The following is a 22167-nucleotide window of genomic DNA, read 5'->3' on the forward strand; positions in this document are numbered from 1 at the left end:
AATTCACATTTGCACCCATGAGGGGAAGAGTGAGCTGCAGATTTTTGCATCAACTATAATTTCTTGACCTGACCATCTCTGTCTGTTGTCAATCAACAGACCATAGTTGGTGTCCCTCATTACCCTTTCATTCTGAGTTCCTAGTCTTCACTGCTTAGATTCCTCTCCGTCTTTTTGAAGCCTTTATAAATTTAGTAGCTAATTTGCTATTACCACTGGGAGGAAATGTCATGTATTTGGAGGAGGCCACGTTTTTTAGAGACAGACATTTATTATATTGCTCAGTAATAACATGACCATATATGAAGATACATGTCATAGTGCTGGTTACTGGGGTGGTAATAGAGAAAATAATAAAATTGAAGCAGGTGCAATAGGAGTGTGGCCAAATATGGGTTTTGTTACAGAGGATGAAAGTTTGAATGCTTGGTTCTTCATGAGCAATCTTTCATATTGATAGTCTCTAAAAGAGGAAGGGTGGATCTTTCAGTAAATATTTGGCCACTGATGTGTTATGAGAGGAGAGGGATATTTGCTGATTTTAGATGTCCGTCTGAGAGGGAGCTGTTGATATAGGGTTGTAGGTTGGTTGGGTGTCCAGAATTTCATTATGCCAGGCAAGGATAATTTACTTGCTTTTAATCTTAGTCCTGCATTGCAAGTATCTTCATCAGAGTCATAAACCTTAAACTATTTTAAGGGGGCGTGGCCAGGACAGCCAACATGGCAGGTGCAAGTTCTTGAGCTCCTGCCGAGGCTACTCCGACACTGCCTTTCGAGTGTGCTGGTGTGCCCATATTTGAGGGAGTGGCCGTTGCTTCCTTACTGGGCAGTGGCGGCGACCCACTGACTTGCTCCAGTAGTGATTTTGGGGGCCTGGGAACTCGTCTGAGGCCGAGGCACGCAGCCTCTAAGATGGCAGACTGAGGCTGATTGTTACTTCCCCTGGCCCGCACTCTGCTGTAGGTTGTACCCTACCCAAGGGAATTTGGCCTCCTGGTACCTGCTGGGGCCGCTGCAGGCAGTCTCTGACAGTGGCTTGGGCTCATGGAGGACTTGGGGCCCAGCTGTTCTCGCGTCCCAGGTCATTGGTGTGATCGGGGCTGGGCTGCTGGCTTTCGGCTTGGCCACCCTGCGGCACTGCCGGCTCCAGTGATTTGTCTCTTGAGGGCCTGGATCGGGCTCCCAGTGCATGCATTTGAGAAGAGCAGCTCATTGTGACTGGCAACCAGCGGGCCCATGCACTGCCCACCCGGGGATTGTCAGTGCCAGTGTATTGGGGGAGGGAGTGCTGAATGGTTGCTGCCCCTCCTTGTATGGTCCCTCCCTGACACCTTGCTTGCCTGTCAGGACCACTTACTGCCTTGACTAAGCCCCAAGAAACTGAACACCTACCTGGGCCCCTACTCATTCTGTGAACTGCATTGCTCCAGGACTTAATTGTATGATCCTCTGCTTTGTGAGTGTTGGCAATCTGTGTGGTCCTGCTTGCATGTACATGGGAGACCCCTTGAACACGAGACTGATCACCACCTTCCTAGACTTCAATGAATGGTGCTGCTCTACAGCCTCGGAGACGGTCACCGACTGCTCATGCTTCCCAGGAACGGTCCGTGGTGCAAGTGGGTCAGCCTCTGCCTGCCCTGGTCCCGCTGTACGGACTTTCTCAGTTTCTTTCTGGGCTGCCATTCCGCAACCTACCAGCTGATGATCTGACTATATCCACATTATTACCTTTGATGCGTCGTAGGCCACAACAAGGGCCAACCAAGCCAGGCAAAAATAGGCAAGTACACAGCCCCATCGGAGGAGCAAAAGGGACACGGTTGCAGGATATACCTACACCTGAAAACAATGCATCTACAATCCTCTCAGCTATCTACGATCTAAGACACTGCTGGAGACGAAAATTAGAGAGGCGGTGTGGATGTGTATCTACTTCGTCAGGACTTTCGCCAGACATTTGAAAGAGTCTTGAAGGCGGAAACAAGGATTTCTGCTCTTGAGGATATTGTTAAACATCTCTCACGAGGTAACCCATCTGTCCCTTGCTATGAAGCTCCTTCAGTAACGTACAGAGTGTAAAAAATAAAAAAATAAAAAAAATACGGCCGGCGCAATAACCTTTGCTTTATTGACTTTCCCGAGGGCACGGAGGGCTGGACTCCTGAAGACTTCCTGGAGCTGTGGATCTGGTCCTGGCTGGAGCCCACAAGCCTTATCTCCTGTTCTGTGATTGAGCGGGTGGATCATTCCCTGGCCCAGGGGCCTCCTCCAAGGGCCTCTCCTAGGCCACTAGTATCCTGTTTCCTGAACTACAAAGACCGGGATACGGTTCTCTGGGGAGCACGTTTAGCCAAAGAACTACTATTCCAGTCAGGATACACATTGATTTTTCCAGACTATTCGTATGGTACAGCCCCAGTGTAAATCCTTCGACTAGATCAGACCTAAGCTCTGTACCATGTACATTTCCTACATGCTGCTGTTCCCTGCTAAACTGTGAGTGATCCAGGGAGCAGACTTGAGATGTTGTCCCTGGGGTCTGCATGGGTCCGGATCCATCCACCACGGAGCCCTCTGCATGGTATACCACACCACAGCCTGGATACTGTTAGCACTTCAGCACTGCTGTATCCTATGAAGCTATTTTTTGTTGTTTCTGGTTGAGAGTGGCGGGCAGGGGGCCCTTCAGCCCACCTGGGTACAACTCCCCCCATAATTTCATGATTTTATTTGGGATGGGCGACAGATGCTTCTTTGGGGAGTGAAGTATAGGAAGAGGGGCTTGGGGGGGAGGGGATATTGTTTTGAACATTTGTTTATTCAGCCTGAGATGCAATGCTTTGTTCTACTGCCTACATGGCTGTTCCCTCGACTGCTTGGCCCCTTGGCTTGACCTTGAATATGCCGCTTTCATTGATGTTGATTGACCATTCTTGCTCATAGCGACGTACGACCTTATGAGGTACTGACCGCCATGCCTTATTCCTTAACAATCTTTTTTTTAAAGCATATTTTATTGATTTTTCAGACAACATAACTTTCCCAACCTGGGAAGGAAGATTGGTAGGTAGCAATACATTTTTACACTGTTAATCGTTCTTGGTTATACAGTTTAATCAATTGCTCCCCTATCTTCTCTTCCCTCCGCCCACCCCTCCCTCTGCATCTTCTAATTGTGTGTTCAGCTATCATGGATGGGCGCTCCCACAGGACTAATGGTTAGTTTGCACCTAATACCTGTCCATTTGTCGACATTCTCGCCATCTGTTAATCGTTTGAGTCTGGGGTTGTACAGTATAGTCGGTTATGCTCCTTGTGGGGGGGGGAAGCTGTTGTTTCTTCAACTTACAGCCTTTGGGGGGGGGATTTGGACAGGGGTGCGTTAGTGTGTATGTGTGGGAGTGCTATTGGGGGATCCCTGGCCCGTATCTATTAGACCATTTACTAAACCCTCCGATTCTGGCATTGTCCATTTTACCAATGCCCCTGCGAGCCTCTCGTATCAACAATGATCCCTCACAGCGTTCCCATTTTTCCAGTTCTTGGTTCCATACTGTCAGTTGTGGGGCCTTCGGGTCCTTCCAGCGACGAGTAAGTTCCCGATTCGCCAGCAGTAGGGCTAAGTCTTGAAATTTACTAGTTGTTTTATTTTTACTTTTGTGTGGGAATCAGTGGAGTAGGCATTGGGAAGGTGTTACTGGGACCCTCTTCTCTATCACCCTCGTCAGTGTTGTGATGACCCCTTCCCAATATGTTGTGAGTGAGGGGCAGGTCCAGAACATGTGAAAAAAGTTGGCGTTCACCGCCCACACCTCGCTCATGCAGCATCATTGAGTCCAAAATACTTCTTAATTTTCTCGGGGGTACGGTGGACCCTTTGTAGGATAGAACTCTGTCAATTTAAACCGAGCATTCCTGGGTAGTTTGAGTATGTGCTCTAATAACATCCCCCATGACCGTTCTGTGATAGGAATCCCCAGATCCTCCTCCCAGCAAGCTCTTAACTTGTCCAGGTGTCCCATGGAATCAGGTTGTATTGCTGTATACAGGCATGTGTCAGCTTTGTATGTCCCAGCAGATGTTGCAATGTAGCTGCAGCACCGCTTTGTGGGGAGGGGGGGGGGTGTTCTTGCTCCATTTTTCCAATGTCGGTGGATAGCTGCTGTTATCAATCTGTGTGACCCGGGGGAGCACAGTATTCTGCCTGAGCCCTTCAAACGTAAGTAGGGATGAATCCCCGAATAGCTATCCCACTGTGGTGATGTCCGCTGCAGGCCATTCCCGGATCCCTCGCCACTCCCCTTCGTGTGGTAATTCTTTCAGCATTTGGATTGGAAGGTCTATTGAGTATGGAGTCTTAGTGTGTGACCTTCGTAGTACCCTAGCCCCACATTTTTGAATGACTACAGATTCCGTCATGCCAGGTCGCAGGCTTTGTCCGATTCTCCGTATTTTTTCGTAAATAGTGGTAAGGAGGGTACCGATGGTCTCATGTCCCCACTTGCTGCTTGCCTGCCCGCTAACCACTGAGTGTACCATTGGAGTTGCGCAGCTAAGTAATATGACTCAAAGTCAGTCATTGCCTGACCTCCTTCCCTGGGCGGCCATTCAAAGGTAGCCAAGGCCACTCTGTGCCGACTGTTCCCCCATATGAAGGACCCCAGTGTGGTGTTGAGCGCCACAAAAAAGGACGTTGAATCCAGAGAGGGAGTGTTCCGAGAAGATTGAGGAACCGGGGGAGCACCACCATCTTCAGCAGCGCTATCCGCCCATGAACCGTTAGTGGGAGCATTTTCCTCTGTGGTTCTTCAGTTTTCTCACTGCCAACTCTAGGTTTCCCTCAAATATGTCTGGCATAGCGTGATATATTTTTACTTTATTTATTTTAAGGTAGCTTAAGCATCTGGGTTCCCACTGCAGTCCGTTGATTACCGCAGGTGGATGTGTCTCAGGCCCAATAGGAAAAAGGCTTGACTTCTGCCAGTTAACCCTCAGACCAGACACCTTTCCAAAATGCTCCAACAATGCTTTTGCACCGTCCAATTTGCCATGGGCTTCTCTCAAGAATAATAAGAGCTCATTCACATATAGCACTATGCGTTGCGCTAACCTCCCCATCTGGATTCCACTGTAATGATTGCGTGCTCAGGGCAGGCTAGCTAGTGGTTCTATTGCTATGGCAAACAGAAGGGGTGAGAGGGGGCACCCCTGCCTGGTTCCCCTCTGTACCGCATAACTCTCTGAGTATTTGTGCCCCGTACGGACCCGGGCTGTTGGGTCTGTGTATAGTAGTTTCGTCCATCTCACAAATCCTGGTCCCAAACCCATACGCAGCATAACTCTGTACAGGTAGTCACATTCTAGGCTGTCAAAATCTTTCTCTATATCTACTTCCAATACGACTGCGTCCTCTAGCCCATGCCCGCTCGCTTCCAATATATTCAGCATTTTACGTATATTTTGTGCTGTGTTACGACCAGTGCTAAAGCCCACTTGGTCGGGGTGTATGATTTTTTGTAGTAGAGGGAGGAGTCTGGTGGCAAGGATTTTACTTAGTATCTTATAGTCCATATTTAGCATAGAGAGCGTTCTATATGCCCTCACATCTATTGCTTGCATCCCTGGTTTCGAGAGTGGTATTACTATAGCTTCTTGTGTAGTGTTTGGGAGATACCCTGTTTGTCCAGCCGGCTTGAAGACGTCGAATAGTCGGGAAACTATTTCTGTAGCACATACAGCATAAAATTCTATTGGTGACCCATCTGACCCCAGAGTCTTGCCTTTTGCAAGCTTTTTAATTGCTGCATTGATTTCCTGCGCAGAAATATCAGTGCCCACATCTTCTGCTTCGTCACTTGTCACCTTGGGGAGTGCTACATCTGCCAGATACTCCTGCCCTGTGGTGGTGTCTAAGTGAACTTTACTTGTATATAGTGTTGTGTAGTATTAGGAAGCAGTTGTTAATGTCTGCTTGGGTATATAGAGGTTCCCCCTCCTCAATGTGCACTTCCACTATGGGCATTCCCCGTTTTGTTGGGTTGGCCAGCTATGCTAGTAAGCGGCTGGGACGGTCACCTTCTGCATGGGTTTTTTCAATGTAGGCCCTATAATTATAATAGCGAAGCCTCTCAGTCTGTGTTGCCACCTTCTCTTTGGCTTCCCGCTGCTCTGCCTGTACCTCTGGATGTTCAGGACGCCTTTGTTCTACACCCCTCAGGTTTTTCTGTGCTTCCCTAAGTTCCTGCAGTAATGTTTTCCGAATTTCCTGCGCTACAGATAAGCAGTGTCCTCTGAGCACTACTTTAAATGCATCCCATTCTACCTGTGGTGAAGTTACGGTCCCCACATTATCTGCAAAATAGGAGCTAATTTTCTCCATAAGGGCAGTCTGGAGTGGCTCCTCTAATGTCTCAGGTAATAGTTTCCAAGTGGGTATTCGGACCACTGCCCGGATCCAACTGAGGTGCATTAATACTGGGATGTGGTCTGATAAGGGTCAAGTGCTAAATTCTCTGTCCTGAACCTGAGGTAGTATATTAGTAGTACATAAGAACGTGTCAAGTCGCACGAGTATTTCATGCATGTGAGAGAAATAAGAGTAGTCCGGGGCATGAGGGGACCTGTGTCTCCAGGGATCCGCAAGTGCCCAGTGTTTTTGCCAGTCCATTAGCCCTCGAACCACATGGTGTGTGGGGGATTTGGCCAGCTGAGGGTGTGACCTAACCAGGTGGGGGTCTGCTATGCAGTTAAAGTCTCCCCTGATAATTGCATCACGTATTAGGTAGGAAGACAGCTCGGTGGATACTTTTGCCAGGAATGAGAGTTGTTTCGTATTTGGCCCATATATTTATTATTTATATGTCTCGACCGTTGAGTTTACCCATGACTGCCACATATCTGCCCTCAGGGTGCACGACTGAGCCATAATGTTGGAATGGTACTCCCGCACCCACCCAAATCAGTGCCCACCTAGCAAAGGCCGAGTATGTGGTATAGTACACTTTCCCCTCCACCTCAGCTGCAGTGCCACCCCCTCCTTGGCTGTCATATATGTTTCTTGAATTAGGGCTACGTGGACTCTGCGGTGTTTTAGGTACGAGAACATTTTGTATCTTTTTACTGAGGAGTGTATTCCCGGACATTGCAGGAAATTATTTTGTAGTTAGTCTCAGGTGCCATGTCGATGTATTATCCTGTTTGGGTACTTTCTCTGCCTACGCCTCTAGTATGTTTGAGAGTGAAGCCCATCTTATTGATGCAGTAACCCCTTCCCCCCCGAACTAATAAGAACTCTCAGCTTCCCTTCCCCTGGATAAGAAGAATATCCCCTCCCAACCAAACCTTTACATGACAGATGATCAAAACTTTCTTGTAGGGGAGACTTGATGTAACAGCGCCCTCGGCCAAGCACTCAGACGCACCCATCCGCCCTTCAGTTCAGCTCGAGTGCTATGTTTAGTGGTAAGGCATTAAATGTTGTGCACTGTCTTAGGAATTGTCCTACTATGTATGGCAGTACGCGACGAGTAACCCTTTCATCCGGATGTAGCCCCCCAAAAGCGATAGTGGAATTATCTTACATCAGATCATCTGCTGTCTTAGGAGTCACCACCGGCAAGATGTCGCTTGAGTTTATGGAAACCTTAGGATCCAGGGTCTGAATCAGACTCTTCCAGTTTTACTTCATACTGCTTGGTTGGTGTAGTTAGTGCAGCGCTGAAGCCATTCAGCAATACCACCATTGCAACCACTTTCCTCCTCTCCCTTTGCTTTTCAGTGAGCGTTGGTGCCCCTGTCAATTTTCTCACAGGTTTTCCACGAGTAGACCGGGGATGGGTCCGTGTTGTGCGCATCTGGCCCTCCTCACTGGGCCCTGCTCTCGGTTGTAGTTCGATCCACGACCAAGGAGTTGTAAAGAATCGTGTCCCCTCCGGAGTTATCACCCTTAAATGTGCCGGGAATTGCATGGAATACGAGATTCCCATTTCCAGCAGCCTCTTCTTTGCGTCCATAAAAGCTGCCCTTTGCGGCTGGACCTCAGGTGAGAAATCGGGGAAGATCATAATTCTGCTGTTCTCAAGGGTGATGGTGCCCAACTCTCTGGCCTGTTTCAGAATGTGGACTCGATCCTTGTAAAACAGAGGGGCCATCACAGGCCTAGGGGGCATCCCCAGGGGCAGTGGCCTCGCTGGGACTCGGTGTGGCCTTTCTAGTGCAAAAAAAGGCAGATTGGCCCGTTGGTGCTATTTTGGTGTGCAACCATCCTTCCAGGAGCGCAACCATGTCGCCCTCTCTAAGCACTCCGGTATTCCAGCTATTCACATATTGTTGTGTCGTGACCTGTTTTCTGCTCTGTCAGCTTTGGCCTCCAATGCTTTCATGCGCATTTCCTGCGTGGCGAGTTGAGCACGGGCAGCTGTCGGCTCCTGGGTGACCTCTGATATAGTTCTCCCGTTGGTGGCAACTCTTTCAGCCAGACGTCTATGGTCCTCTCGCAGCAGTCCTAGGTCTGAGCTCAGAGAGTCTATTTTAGTTTTCAAAGCCTGTAGTGATGGTGGGAATCACGGAGTCAAAATTTTCTGTAGTGGTAGCACCCAGTTGTTTCCTGCCAGGGAGTGCCTTACAGGACATGCCGTTAGTTTCCATTGCGTGCCTGTGGGAATACTTGCCCATGCTCTTGTATCATTAACGAGGATCTGCTGTAAACTTTCAGCAGGTTTCCATTCCCATGATATAGGTCTGCTTTAGTCCCATGGACGTGGCCTCTTTGCTTGCTGTCCAGAAGGCCCTCCTGTAGGCTCCCTCGTGACTATCAGGCCTCTTGTGGACGCCTCATCCTCCTTCCTTTGCTTCACAACTGGCGAGGTTCAGGGCGTGGCGCCATTGCGCAGTGCCCTGATATGATCTAGGCCTCTAGGTGTGTAGGTGCGCCTGGCTCGACTTCTTTTGACCCCCACGGCTCCATTTGTGTATCCAGTGCCGCAGTCCAGCTCTAATGCTTCTAAGCAGTAAGTCCAGTGCCACAGCGACGCCACTCGTCCATATTTACCCCGATAGCTGCTCAAGTATCCCCATGCGCAAGCGGATCCTCTAATGCGGCTGCGCCTCCAATCCAGGCCCTCAGTTCGCCCTTCCCTCATCCTGGCCACCCAACTCGGAGGGAGCGTCGCCCTCGCTGCTGGGGTCTCTGATACCACCTCTTACCCTTCGCCCTTCTGCTAGCCGAATTCAAGTTCGTGTCACTCACTGCTCTTGTGCCAGTGTGTGTCCTCCTCTGGTGGTCTTTGTTCTCGTGGTTGGCCACGGCCCCTGTCCATGTCCCCCGATCGCAGCAGGCCGCCTCCAGGCCTGCTCAGTCTGCGGACCCGTGCTGCGCCGTGCTGAATCGGTATGGGCCTGCCTTTGGGGTCGGTGGGTGGCAGGAGCAAGTACAAATCACGCTGCTCTGCTCGACCCAGAGGGTCCGCCAGTCTTTCGCTGCTCCCGCTCCATGCAGCCGCCATTTTGGGTGGGATGTTGCTACCTCGGCAAAAGTGTCCTTCTCCCTCAGGCTGCTACGAATTGGCAGTTGTTGCCCACCAGTTGGCTCCCCCTGTCATTATTTTTAGGGCATTAGTACTTTGGGGGCCAATATTATCCAGGATGGGGCCTGGGCCGCCAGAGTTCTCAGGCGCGTGTCGTACGCCATTCGCGGCAGGCCATGCATCCCCCCTCCTTTCTTAACAATCAAGACATGGAACGTTAAAGGCCTATTGAGCTGTATTAAATGGGGGCAGTTTTCCAGTTTATATAGTGCCATACACCAGGTATACTCTTACTGCAAGAAACACACCTGCAGCATCAAAACTACCAACTCCTAGCCCACAAGGTATATGATGGAGTTTTCCACACCAGACACACCAGGGTATCCCTAGGGGTGGTGCTTCTTTTACAAAAGTCCCTACCGCTGGCTGTAGTTAGTGAAACCCAAGAGAGGTACATTATGCTAGAGGGCAATGTGGAAGTTGTCGCTTATAACATTGGGAATGTCTATATCCCGCCCACCTTGCACCAATCCACACTAAAAGTTATCAATGTGTTGGTTGTAGCACTATAGTGAAAGGGGATTTTAATTACATTATGGAGAGGAGGGAGTGGTTTGGATTTCAGGAGGGCACCCAGTGACGCAGTAGAGGCATGGAGAATTGGGCACTGGTACTTGGCGCATATGGTATCCTGAGGCAATTGAATACACCAACGCCTCTGCCGTCCACTGGTCCCTGTCCCTTTTTGGTTTTTCCTGCCTACTGATAACCTCCTTCCCAGCATGTGGGGATAAATTCTGCTCTGTGGGATATCTGACCATGCCCCTGTCCTGGTTAGTTTTCACGCACTTCCCGGGGTGAACACCCGATATGGTGCCTTAACGCATGGTTTCTTTAAGATGAGACATTTTTTAATTTTTGGGTTCTGAACTCACAACCTTTCTAGGACTCAACGAGAGCTCGTGGACATCATGGGGAGACTATCAAGGTTTACATGCAGGGGGGAGTGGCCCACTCTTATCTCAGAGGCTCAGATCATGACAAACAGACGGATTACTGATGTGAAGACTTCCATTCTAGTCAGGGAGCTGAAAGATCTTCAAACCCTCACTGACTGAGATAGGCCCCAATTGAAACTGGGCAGACTGTCCTTATGTCAATTAAGTATGGAAGAAGCCCGTAAGTGTTGGCTGCTCTCAACACATTGGGTGTATGATTGCAGAGTCCAGTAAATTGCTCCACTGGCTCGCCACGCACCAAGCTGTGTCTCAAGTCATCCCCTGCATCCAAGATGATTCTGGGAGGTGGATTGAGGAATCCTTAATGATTGCGGAAGTATTTGCCCAATATTCTGAGATCTGTATGCTTTAAATTCACTCCCAACCAGAGAGTTGGAGTTTCCCTTAGTTACAGAAATGCCCCGCCGTTCAACTCCACAGAGACTGGCTTTAGAACAGGATATCACAGTGGATGAAATAGGACAGGCTTCGTCATATTCAAATCTCAGTAAAAAGCTGGGACCTGACTGACAATCCATTGGAGTTCCTTTGTAAGCTTCGTCATCCCACCCCTGCTTAAGTTCTATAATGAAGCAATCAGTAAAGCCACTTTCCCTCTGGTGTTGATCAAGTCACGATTGTGGTCCTGCCCAAGCTTGGACACCCCTAAACAACGTGCGCTTCCTTCCAGCGTATCTCTCTTATTAATAGCGAAGTCAAAATATATGCCAAAATCTTGGATGTGGGTTTAACTCTGCCGAGGAACCAGACACTGTATTCAACATGTTCAAATGGCCCTATTCCTTATCAAGGCTTTGGGGCGCCCACCGGCCCTCCTCCTAATTGATTTTGAAAATGCCTTTGACACGGTCGACTGGTCGTCTTTATAGGATACGGATCGAAATGGGCTTTGGATCGCAGCTCCATACCTATACTAGGGTCCTATATGCTGGCCCACAAGCCTGGGTGCCCATTAACTGCATACTGCCACATGAATTCCAAATAAAGTGAAGCACTCAACAGGGATTCCCCCCTATCCCCGCTTTTAGTCACCCTGATTATAGAACCCCTTACAACATGGGTGAGATGCGATGCTCACCTTTGGGGCTTTAACTTGGGCCTCTCAACAAACAACTGCATTGCTGTTTATGTGGACAACATTTGGTTGTTCATGTCTCGCCCAGCTAAAACTGGGACCAGAGTTCTCCAGATATTGGAGCTCCTTGAGGCGTTGGGACCACGTGTGAACTGGAACTAGTCCCTGTTGGTCCCGCTGCAGGGTGATCGCTGAGATGAGGACTGGCAATCTCAAATCCCGATCCACCATGTTAGTTTCTATTACTTTGATATTTTCTGGGAACTGGGCCTGACATGACGAGTGCACCTGTGCCCTGTGATGCGGAAGGCTTGCAATGACATGAAATGCTGGATGAACCTTCCCCTTAACATTATGGGCAGAGTTGCACTTTTTAAAATGATGTTTCAAGGTGCGTGGCCAAGGTGGAGACCCTGCAAGATGCATCTCCCCTCAGCTCTGGCTTGGCAGCCCCCTTCCCTCCCCTAATTTAAGGCTTGGGATGCATCTTTGGTGGTCCCATTTGAGAACCCTCATACACCTGACAACCATGATGGCTCCAATAAGACAGCATTTGGAGGCAATTCCGCCACTCTCCCTGCAGCGGCCTCCCGATGGCCAGGATGGCGGCGGATATCTTGAAGGGCACAAGGGAGCATCACTGATGTGGCTGGTGGTGCCAAAACAGTGGGGCTTTGGTATTGAGGAGAGCCTCTCAGGGTGACGAGTCTTCAGCCTGCACAAGAAGCAAGAATGAATCTCCCTTGGAGTGAAGGAGTCACTCCCCTGCATCTGCAGGCACCAACTGTAACAATGACCGGCTGCGTGGATCTTCTCTCCTCGAGCTGCGTGGATCCTGCATTACAGATGGCGGTCTGGAGTGGTCCCCAAGGTCCTCTCTAGCAGCTTGCGAATTTGGGCGACGGTAAGCCCTAGCCTTTCCATGCAGGACAAGTACCCCTGTGCACCGTGACTCTTGCAGCTACTAAGGCTTGTTTGTTCCTCCTGCAAGGGATCTTCAAACTCCAGGTAGCCTGGCTTCCAGCATTCTTCCCTGCAAAGCACAGTCTCCTGCCTACTGCTTAGGTGACATGGGACACCTCTCCAGGTGTCCTGAGTGAGCCTCATTGCGACTGCTGTGCCTGGGGGCTGCCTCCTCTTCTTGTGACTCTCACAGCTGATGAGGAGCACCTCGGACACCCCTCCTTGGGTCGAGTCCCCTGGGTCTTCCTGGTCCTCTTCAGCCTTCCAAAACCTTCGTCTCTGACTCTTGAATTTGCCAAGGCTTGCTAGTGGTTTTCCAGCACCACTGACTGATTGCATCACGACCGTCGATGTGGTACTTCACTTCTGGAACTCCTCTTCTACACCTGTGCTCTACTGCTGACTTTCTTCATCCACCGTCGACCTGGCCCTTCATCCACAGAAAAGGGTTGTAGTGACTCCTGCCACAGCTGGACACTCCAACTTGAACTGGACTTGGTCCCCTTCTTTTGCAGGACCTCTTCTGTCAGGATCCACCTTTGGTTTCTTCTAGTCTTGTCTGGGTCTTGCATAGTCCTTTTCCAAAGTTCTCCTGTGGGTTTGGAGAAAAAACACTTACTTACCTCTTCAGTCCCAGTCCCTGGGGGACACCCTGGTACCTACCTTTTGTGGTTCCTAGTTCCTCCAGCTCCCCGCTATCGATTCCACTATCTTGGGTGGGCAACTGCCTTTCGCATTCCACTTACTTAGTATATGATTTGGTCTTCCCCTAGGGCCTTCACTATTTGCTAATGTTTTTACTATTTGCTGTTGCTTTCTATGCGAATCACTGACTTCTAATGTGTACATAATAGTGTGTTTACTTACCTCCTATTGGAGTATTACCTAATCAGTATTTTAGTAGTTGTGTTATTATAATAAAGTACCTTTAGTTGTGTAACACTCTACGGTTCTTTCATGTGTGTAAGTGCTGTGTGACTCTAGTGGTATTGCATAAGTTTTGCATGTCTCGTAGATAAGTCTTGACTGCTCATCCACCTCTAGAGAGCTTTGGCTTCCTAGACATTGTCTACATCTCACTAATAGGGGATACCTGGACCTGGTATAAGGTGACAACGCCATAGGTGCTCACCACACACCAGGCCAGCTTTCTACAGCACACAGCCAGACACCAGGAACCAAACACCTACAGAGGTGACCCCATCTCCATTTACCAGGATGTCTCTGCCTACACGTTGGCCTGCCACAAGGAATACCGAGCTGTCACTCACTACCCACAGGAACAGAAAATCTCCTACCATTGGGGCTTCCCGTTACACCTCCATTTCACCTTTCAAGATAAAAGATTGGTTGGCCGCACTCTGGAGGAGGCTCATAGGGCTCTTGGGATGCCCTAGGTGCTGGACACCGAAGTGCCTTTGGACACACCAACCCTTTCCTTAGTAGACCAAAGAGGAGGATGGAGATTTCAATGAACTAAAACGAAAAAGAAAGCGCACAAGCAAATGCACAAACTCGGACACATTTCCTCTGACAGCGATATTCCGCTTGATCATGCAAACTATTGCTGGGCCCCCCAACCAGAGCATTTCTAATGGAAGGAAAATAGGGAACTATTTGAGCACCTACAATTCTAGTCCCACCATCTCTGGATATCACATATGACTTTGGAGGGTTGGGAGGCCAAGTTCTATGTAGGTGCTCACCCCTCACACACTGCTTTATGCCCAAAGATCTACGTTTCATGCTATATTATTCGTATTCAATACAGTCCTAAAACCATGGAGCTTAAATGATGTAGTTTTCCGCGACCCGTCCCTCCGAGACCGGATAAAAGATACTCTAGAACACTGTTTCACAAATAACACCCGTGGTGTGTCCCCAGTGACTTTATGTGATGCAGCAAAGGTGGTCCTCAGGGGGGAATTGATATCGTACACAGCAACATTCGAGAGGGCAGCCAACCTCTGGAGAAAGGAGCTTGAAACCCAGCTTTCAGAAGCGAATCTCGTTATAAAGCAAGAGGCACACCGCAGACTGTAAGAGACCTCCACCACAAATGGGGGCATTGGAATATCTCTTGACGAAAGAGGCGGCCAAGAAACTCCTTTACATAGTTCAAATCTACTACGAATGAGGGACAAGGCTGACAGATTGCTGACCCATAAACTACGCTTGCACTCTACATGCAATCATATCCACGAAATCCAAGACAAAGCGGACACTCTTTTCTCACCACATCAAACATAACATCAGTCTTTCATGATTATTACTCTGCGCTTCATATAGCCCAAACTCTAGGCGAGCACCTCCAAGGTGCATATCTGGAAGGTTACACTCCCCCAGATCTCAGAGAAGAGCTGATCCAGCTTGAGTCAGACATTAGACTGGACGAGGTTAGAACAATTATCAATAAGCTCCCTATACGAAAAGCGCCAGGTCTAATTGGATTTCTGGCTATCTTTTACAAAACATCTGCACATTTACTGGCTGATACCCTAGCATAAGTATTTATTTATTTCTTAACTGCAGGCTCTGGCACTGACACAATGTTAGAATCCCACATTGCATCACTCCTAAAATCTCACAAACCCTGACCAAATGTTCTTCATACCGTCCTATAGCACTCTTAAACTGCAACACTAAAATCTTTACATCTGTTCATGGGACACGCTTACCAACAATCATAACACCTCAACAATAGGGCTTTCTCCTTAATAGGCAAGCTAATGATAACACCCGCCTAGCTGTAGCCCATTTGGAAGTAGCAGAACGCACCCACCAACCCCTAGTCCTCCTCTACCTGGACGCTGACAAAGTGTTTGACGGAGTAGACCAGAAATCCCCATCTAAAATCTTGACCAAAATTCTCATGGGCCACACAATGATGACCTATATACAAGCTAACTTTCAGAAACCAGCAGCAAAACTAAAGATAAAGTGAACTCTTTCCTCAACTATTTCCATCACGAGGGGGACCGGTCAGTGATGCCCCCATCCTCTTCAATGTTTGCATTATCCATAAATGCCTTAGTTGCAAAAAATTCAAAGCAACCCAGACATTCAGGGTATAAGCTTTGGAGGAAGGGAGCACAAGTTAGCTCTCTTCGTGGACAATATACTGTGCTTCTTCACTCACCCTGATACTTCCAGCCGGCCCTCATGAGAGAACTAGATAAATTTTACAGAACTTCATTCTTCAAATGGTGCCATGGGAAAGGGAATTAGGAACTGAAATCTCCTAAGAAACAAGGGGGCAGTATGGCAATAGGCATCTAGTTCTTCGGCTTGCCTTTGCCATAAAAAAAAAAATGCCTATAAACTTGTCACACGTTGGTATCGGACTCCAGTACGGCTACACAGAATGTTTGGGAGCCAAGGCTCTTTCTGGAAGGGCTGCAGGGAGCGAGCCACATTCTTGCATAACTGATGGTCTTGCCTAATAATCCAGTCTTTTTGGGAGGAGGTCCTACATAACAAATGTAGCATAACTAACTTAATACTTCCTCGAGATCCTTTGCTGATCCTTCTGGGCGCAGAGAGAGCTCTCCCCACAACGACTCCATGGGGACGTTTTTTGTCTCATCTCATCCTTGTAGCACAATTATGCATAGCACAACTGTGAAAGCAGCCCTTTGCTCCCACTCTAAAACGGTGGTGGGGCCAGCAGTAGAACTTGTATGCCATGGAAAAGCTGGCTGCATCCCTTTGGGACAGAGTGGCTAAGTTTGAGGCCATATGGTGCCCCTTTGTTACACATATTCAACGTCAAAATAGGGCAGAGGGCACACACCTTACCATGTCCAAGACGCTAAAAGCCTCAGACATATGGGTCTTCTCTTCAGACTCAGCAGATGACTCTTCTTGACTTGCCTATCTTTAGAACGTTCTGCATCTGTGCTGTCACACTATCTGAGATAAAAAGGCATTCATGAAGGATACGATGGTTGTAGCCGTTTGAAGGGTTTTTACTCCTGTTTTCAGAAGGAAGGCAGGAGGAAATGGAGCTGGGGATTTCCTGGACTTCTATGGAAAGTTAATTTGAAGTTATGTTAATTAAGCCCATGGGGGTACCGTGTGGCGACTTCCCTTTTCTGTCTGCTGTGCTTACATATTATGCATTGGATGAAGCTTCTAAATAGTTTTTATCTAAAATAAAGTGGTAAAAAAATGATGGTTCTCCCGAAACTTTTATTTGTTTTGCAAAATGTATCCTGTGGTTTAATACCACACAGGCCATGGAACACGGGTTCAGCGGGGCAGGCGGACCTCCTAGGTTGGCCATGAGAAAGTGTACTCACGTGAATTACGATGGAGGGCTAGCTATGGCGCATGTAAAGCTATATTACTGGGCTACTGAGCTTCCTATTAATGACTGGCTGCATTTGAGGTGAGATGATTCTTCTTACAACGGCGAACTTGTCTTACAGGGGCTCAACAAAGTAATGAGTGTGTTTTATGGTGCCCCAATCCCCTTGCAGCTCCCATAGATTACTCAGGTGGTGTTTAGAGCATAGAGGGCTGCACTCTGATGGGCACGGGGGAATCGCATACTTAACCTGGAGACTTTAGTTTGGAAAGGTACGTAGCTAGCCCAAGTAGCTACTCTAGAGGGATTCTAAGTTTGGGACAGTATCGGTCTCTCAAAGATTGGTGATGTCCTGGTAAGGGGTGAGGGAGGGGATTGTCGGGGTCATATCAAGCCCTTCCACGACCTTACAATTTAACATGACATCCTTCCAATTCTTCTGGTATCTGTAACTCCACCACACCCCTCTCTACTTATCAAGATGCGCTTGGTAATTTTCCACAGAATATAGCCCTTTAAAATTGTGAGCTCCTCATGGATCACTTGGGTAGAGGGGGGTGTGTCTCATATTTATCAGTCGCTGGTAGTGCGCTTCCCCACAACAGTGGATGCTTTGAAGGAGAGGTGAAAGAACTGGGTTGAAGTGTTAGATGAGGTTGACTGGAAGGACGCTTGTGTGGCACCCGAACACTGGCAATGTCCACTAGGCTCTGTTTGGTGCAGTTCAAGTATCTGCACCTGGTGTACATGACACCTTAGCGCTTGTTAAAGGAACATATGATGGACAGAATGCTGAGCAATGCAAACGTTTACTCCCAGTCACAGATCTAGATTTAATCCATCGTGTTTTTGCTCACCACCCCACCCCAGTTTGGACCCAGCTATAAGCAAATGAATCTTGACCCTGCTCCACGTGGACCGGAAACAAGTATCCTGGGATCGGTTTCGGGCTATCACCCCTCATCAGTCAGGCTAGCTTGAATCCAGAGGCACAGTGAGCACAGGACCCATGTCTGGGCATACCATTCCCACTTAGGGCAACAAAAGCAAAAAGAACAGATGATGGATGGAATGCTGAACAATGCACAAATTTGCCCCAGTCACAGATCTGGGTTTAATCCATAAATTTTTTTTGTTCACCACGCCATTCCAGTTTGGACCCTACCATAAGCAAGTCAGTCTTGACCGTGCTCCACATGGGAACCATCCAGCCTGACCTGCCGGCCCAGGTTCTCCCTGAACCGGAAACAAGCATCCTGAGGTCAGTTTTGGGGTATCACCCCTCATCAGCTAAGCTAGCTGGAATGCAGTGGCAGAGTGAGCACAGGACTCATGTCTGGGCATTCCCTTCCCACTTAGGGCAACAAAAGCAAAAAGAACAGATGGTTTACGGAATGCTGAACAATGTAAACATTCACCCCAGTCACAGATCTTCATCCACATACATGACACCTATTTGCTTGTGGCGGGCGGGCATTCACACCTCAACAACATTACAGTTGCCAAGACCCCTTGGGGGATTTCTCTCATGTAGTGTGGGACCTCCCTGTAATACAATCCTATTGGACTGCCCCTATAGAGATTCTTTCTGCAGGTATAGGGACCCCCATCGAATTACAACCCTGGATTGCTCTCCTGGGCATTATGGAGGTTGGCCTGTGCACACTGCTTGCTAAAAGGGACATAGCCCGACATTGGACATCCACCACAGCTCCTTCACTAGAGGTGTGGAAAAGGGGTATGGACTGGTGTGGTAAACTTGAGGAAACTATAAACGAAGCAAGAGGGTGCTCCAAGACATTCCGAAAGGATTGGAAGAAATGGTGGACTGATGAGTTAATAAGTCTTCGTTATAATGTTTACAATATCTTGGGGAACAAGATTTAGAACTGCTCCTGGGAACATATTACTAATATGGATCATCTTACTTGTGATTTTGGGTGTAACAACGCAAATGATCTATAGAAGCAATAAAATGTTTCTATAAAAAACATACTATTTGTACAGGCATGTACAAATCCCAGAACACTTTTTCTAATTAAAAATATATTTTAAATGTTGACAACCTGCCTTTTGTAAATGCAGATTCAGAAATAGTGGCCTACGTAAGGCCACATTTATCATATTTCATTTATAGTGTTATTTTTTTCAATTAAAAGAAAAGCAGATTTAAACAACATTGAAGTAGTACAAATTCTAACTTTGCTGGTAAAACCTCTAAAAATGTAACATTTGTGCTAGGTTGGCAGCTATCATGGAAACCTGGAAAATTGCACCGCTTCTATAAGAATCCAGCTATGTCCATATCCCTCCATGCCTTATAGCTGCAGTTGCAACATAGGCTCTGTTTCTTTTGTTAGACTAGAGTGCATATTACTAAATTGGGTATTACCCACCATGAAAAGATGTTGGAAGATTAGAGGGCTGCTTATGGCTTCCAAGAAAATACCTATGATACAGAACAAGGATTACAAGTAACGTTTTGTCTTCAGTGTAGGATGGAAGGAATGCTTGCAAATAGCCAATTCACTGGCAGTCACTTGTTGTAGCATTCCAACCCATTGTTTTTTTTTGTTCACTAAGTCATCTGAGATGAGACTCAGCCATGTGCAAAGTAGCCTTGATTCTGCTCTTTTTAGGACAATTCAGCTCGAACTGCCAAGCAAGGTGAATCAGAACACAAGAAACCCAAGTCCGGTTTCGGCCAAGTTAGGCATCTTCAGTCAGGTGTAGCTTGGCTCCAGTATTACATTGAGCATGGAACCCTTGTTTGGACATAGCCTTTGTAATCTTGGGCATCACAACAAACACACAAAAAGTGATGGGAAGAATGCTTGCAAATAGCATAACTACTAACAGGTGTTCAAGGTAGCAGTCCAGCCCATCATTTTTAACTGTACCACATCAGATTAGACCTAGCCATGTGCCGCCTTAAAATATTTGCAAGCATTCCTCCTATCACTTTTGTGTTGGATTTCCATTAAAATGCATAAAGGTTAGAATAGGACCCAGGTCACCCTTGCTGTGCAAGGACCTGGTCCCAAGCAACAGGGGCAATATGTGTGACTTATTTCCCATTTTTATTTTAATACAAAGGTTCATCCAGCCTGCTTCGGGCCTCATGCCCAGTGTTATGGGCAGGAGGGAGATTCAGTAGAATTGGTGTGGCAGGTGGACATGTGGTTTTAATAAGAGGCAGAGGAAACCTCCAACCTTGCTAGGCAGTCTCTCAGCAGGTGCAATGGCCCCGGAGTGTAAGGGGAGAACTGCATCATTATAACTATAAATATCTTACTTTACAAAGGCAGCATGGGGGCTCATTTGCCTTACTAGCATTAGGGCTAAGGACACCCTTGCTGCAAAGAGGCAAGTATAGCATGGGATATCATGGTTTTTCTGAAAGGGACGGAGTCTGTTTCAAGACTGGAGTGATGGTTAGGCCTTGTGGGGAAGGGGTGAAATAGGCACATCAGACAGCTTGCTACTCAGAGCTGCTGCAATCTTTAATGTAGCAGAAGAAGTTGTATTTGGTACCAGAAATGTGAGTGGCACCGCAATTATGGGGAGGAGTGCTTTTGGTCAATTTCTGTTTTTGTTTGATGTATCACATTTGATGTTCATTATGAGCTAATGACAAATTGCCTCTGAAATGATCCCATAAGCCCTGCATCCTGCATTCAGCCATGCTCCTTCTGCTCCCCCAAGTCCAGCCTTGAACGTTTGGAGGGGATGCTAATTTCAAAAATTGTGTTTGGGGGTCTCAGAATGAAAAAAGTTTGAAGACCTCTGTGTTAAAGTTAAGACCTAGAGCTTATTGACGCTGTATATAAATATAAGTAAGATTGTTGGAAGACAAATCCTGCAATATAACTGTATTTATTGACTCAAATGGAGGAAAAACTTTATTTAAATCGTCCAGAAAATTCTGTCCAACTACAATAATGAAATTGTCTCTGAACTGGGCTATTTTGGTATGCTGTAATAGTTGTCAAGTATACTATACTGGATAATTAGTATAGTTTTGACTTTACTGGAAAATGGTAAGAAAGTACTGGCTTCTTCTTGGGAGGAGAGGAGTAGGGATTCATCTACTGGTACCAAATACAGAACGTTGAAGATGAAAATTACATTGACTGGCTGGTTTTGGGAGTAAAAATGATTGTAACCGCTTGTATGTGACTTTGATGCATTAGGGGTCCTGCAGGGTAATGTCCTTTGTACAAAACGTTTGAATAGCTTACAGTAAAGATGATTTTACATCCTTCACTTTTTCTGTTGTTAACTAATCCCTCACTAGAACTCACAGAATCATTAAATCTCTGTACATTGAATTTTCTACCCACCCTCAGCTCCGGGATCCGTAGTCTGGAAGATGTGTGCTTGCAGGTCACAGATCTACTGCCGGGACTAAAGAAGCTGCGTAACCTCTTGCCAGAGCATGGCTGCTTGCTACTGTCCCCTGGAAACTTCTGGCAAAATGACCGTGAGCGTTTTACTGCTGATCCTGACCTCATCCGTACCATACACCAGCATGAGCCAAAGACCCTGCACACGTCTGCTACACTGAAAGGTAGGAGGTTACCAGCATTTAATGACAAAAACAAAAAGAAGGGCTTATAAGGTGGGAGATTTTATGAAAAATGGTCCTGTGCATAACACTCCCATATAAGTTATAAAACAAAGGATGCACAGTTCCAAAGGAAATGTGTCAATCTAGATCTTTCCCTAATATAGGAGAGATCAAGAATAGTCCATGTGGGTAACCGATATCAGGAGGAAGAGCCCTCACCCACCAATTGGTGACATGCTTCATCATCGGGCTTTGCTCCTCGTCAGACCAGCACTGCAATATCTGACGGGCCCCTCGTGGGGGGCTCTTTCCCTGAGATCTTTTGAAGAAAGTTGCCGTATGTGAGAGCAAGAAATGTGGGATCGGTGAGAAGAAATGTTAAAATTGACTAGTAGGACCGTATGGTAAAGTGTTTTATTAACGATGGAGACCTCTGTCAAGATTTAAAAAAAATTGGTCAGGGGTAGTAAGAATAATGTCTGTCCTACCCTGTACACAGTGTAATGTTTAATGTCGGAGAACCCTGTAATGTAGGGATCAAGTATGTATCTGGGAGAGTTGGACTTCCCTATACTGCCTTAATTATGGAAGGCCAACATGTTTCTCGCTGAAATAAGTCTATACAGATCTTGGTGCGATTCCAAAGTGTCTTGGAAAGTTTGTATTTAACAGGGACTGTATTTCTGCTGATGACCTTGCCA

General features: G+C 47.4%; 1 protein-coding gene across 3 annotated transcripts in view; it reads left to right on the plus strand.

Moving 5' to 3' along the window:
• SCAP (SREBF chaperone) overlaps positions 1–22167 on the plus strand; it is a 657412-nt gene that overhangs the window by 216574 nt on the left and 418671 nt on the right. For all 3 annotated transcript variants that reach the window (XM_069210888.1, XM_069210889.1, XM_069210887.1), the window contains one exon: positions 21246–21466. In XM_069210888.1, the coding sequence (XP_069066989.1) occupies positions 21246–21466 (221 nt within the window). The remainder of the gene's footprint in view (positions 1–21245; positions 21467–22167) is intronic.

Source organism: Pleurodeles waltl, chromosome 10 (genome assembly GCF_031143425.1).
Source record: "Pleurodeles waltl isolate 20211129_DDA chromosome 10, aPleWal1.hap1.20221129, whole genome shotgun sequence".
NCBI classification, from domain to species: Eukaryota; Metazoa; Chordata; class Amphibia; order Caudata; family Salamandridae; genus Pleurodeles; species Pleurodeles waltl.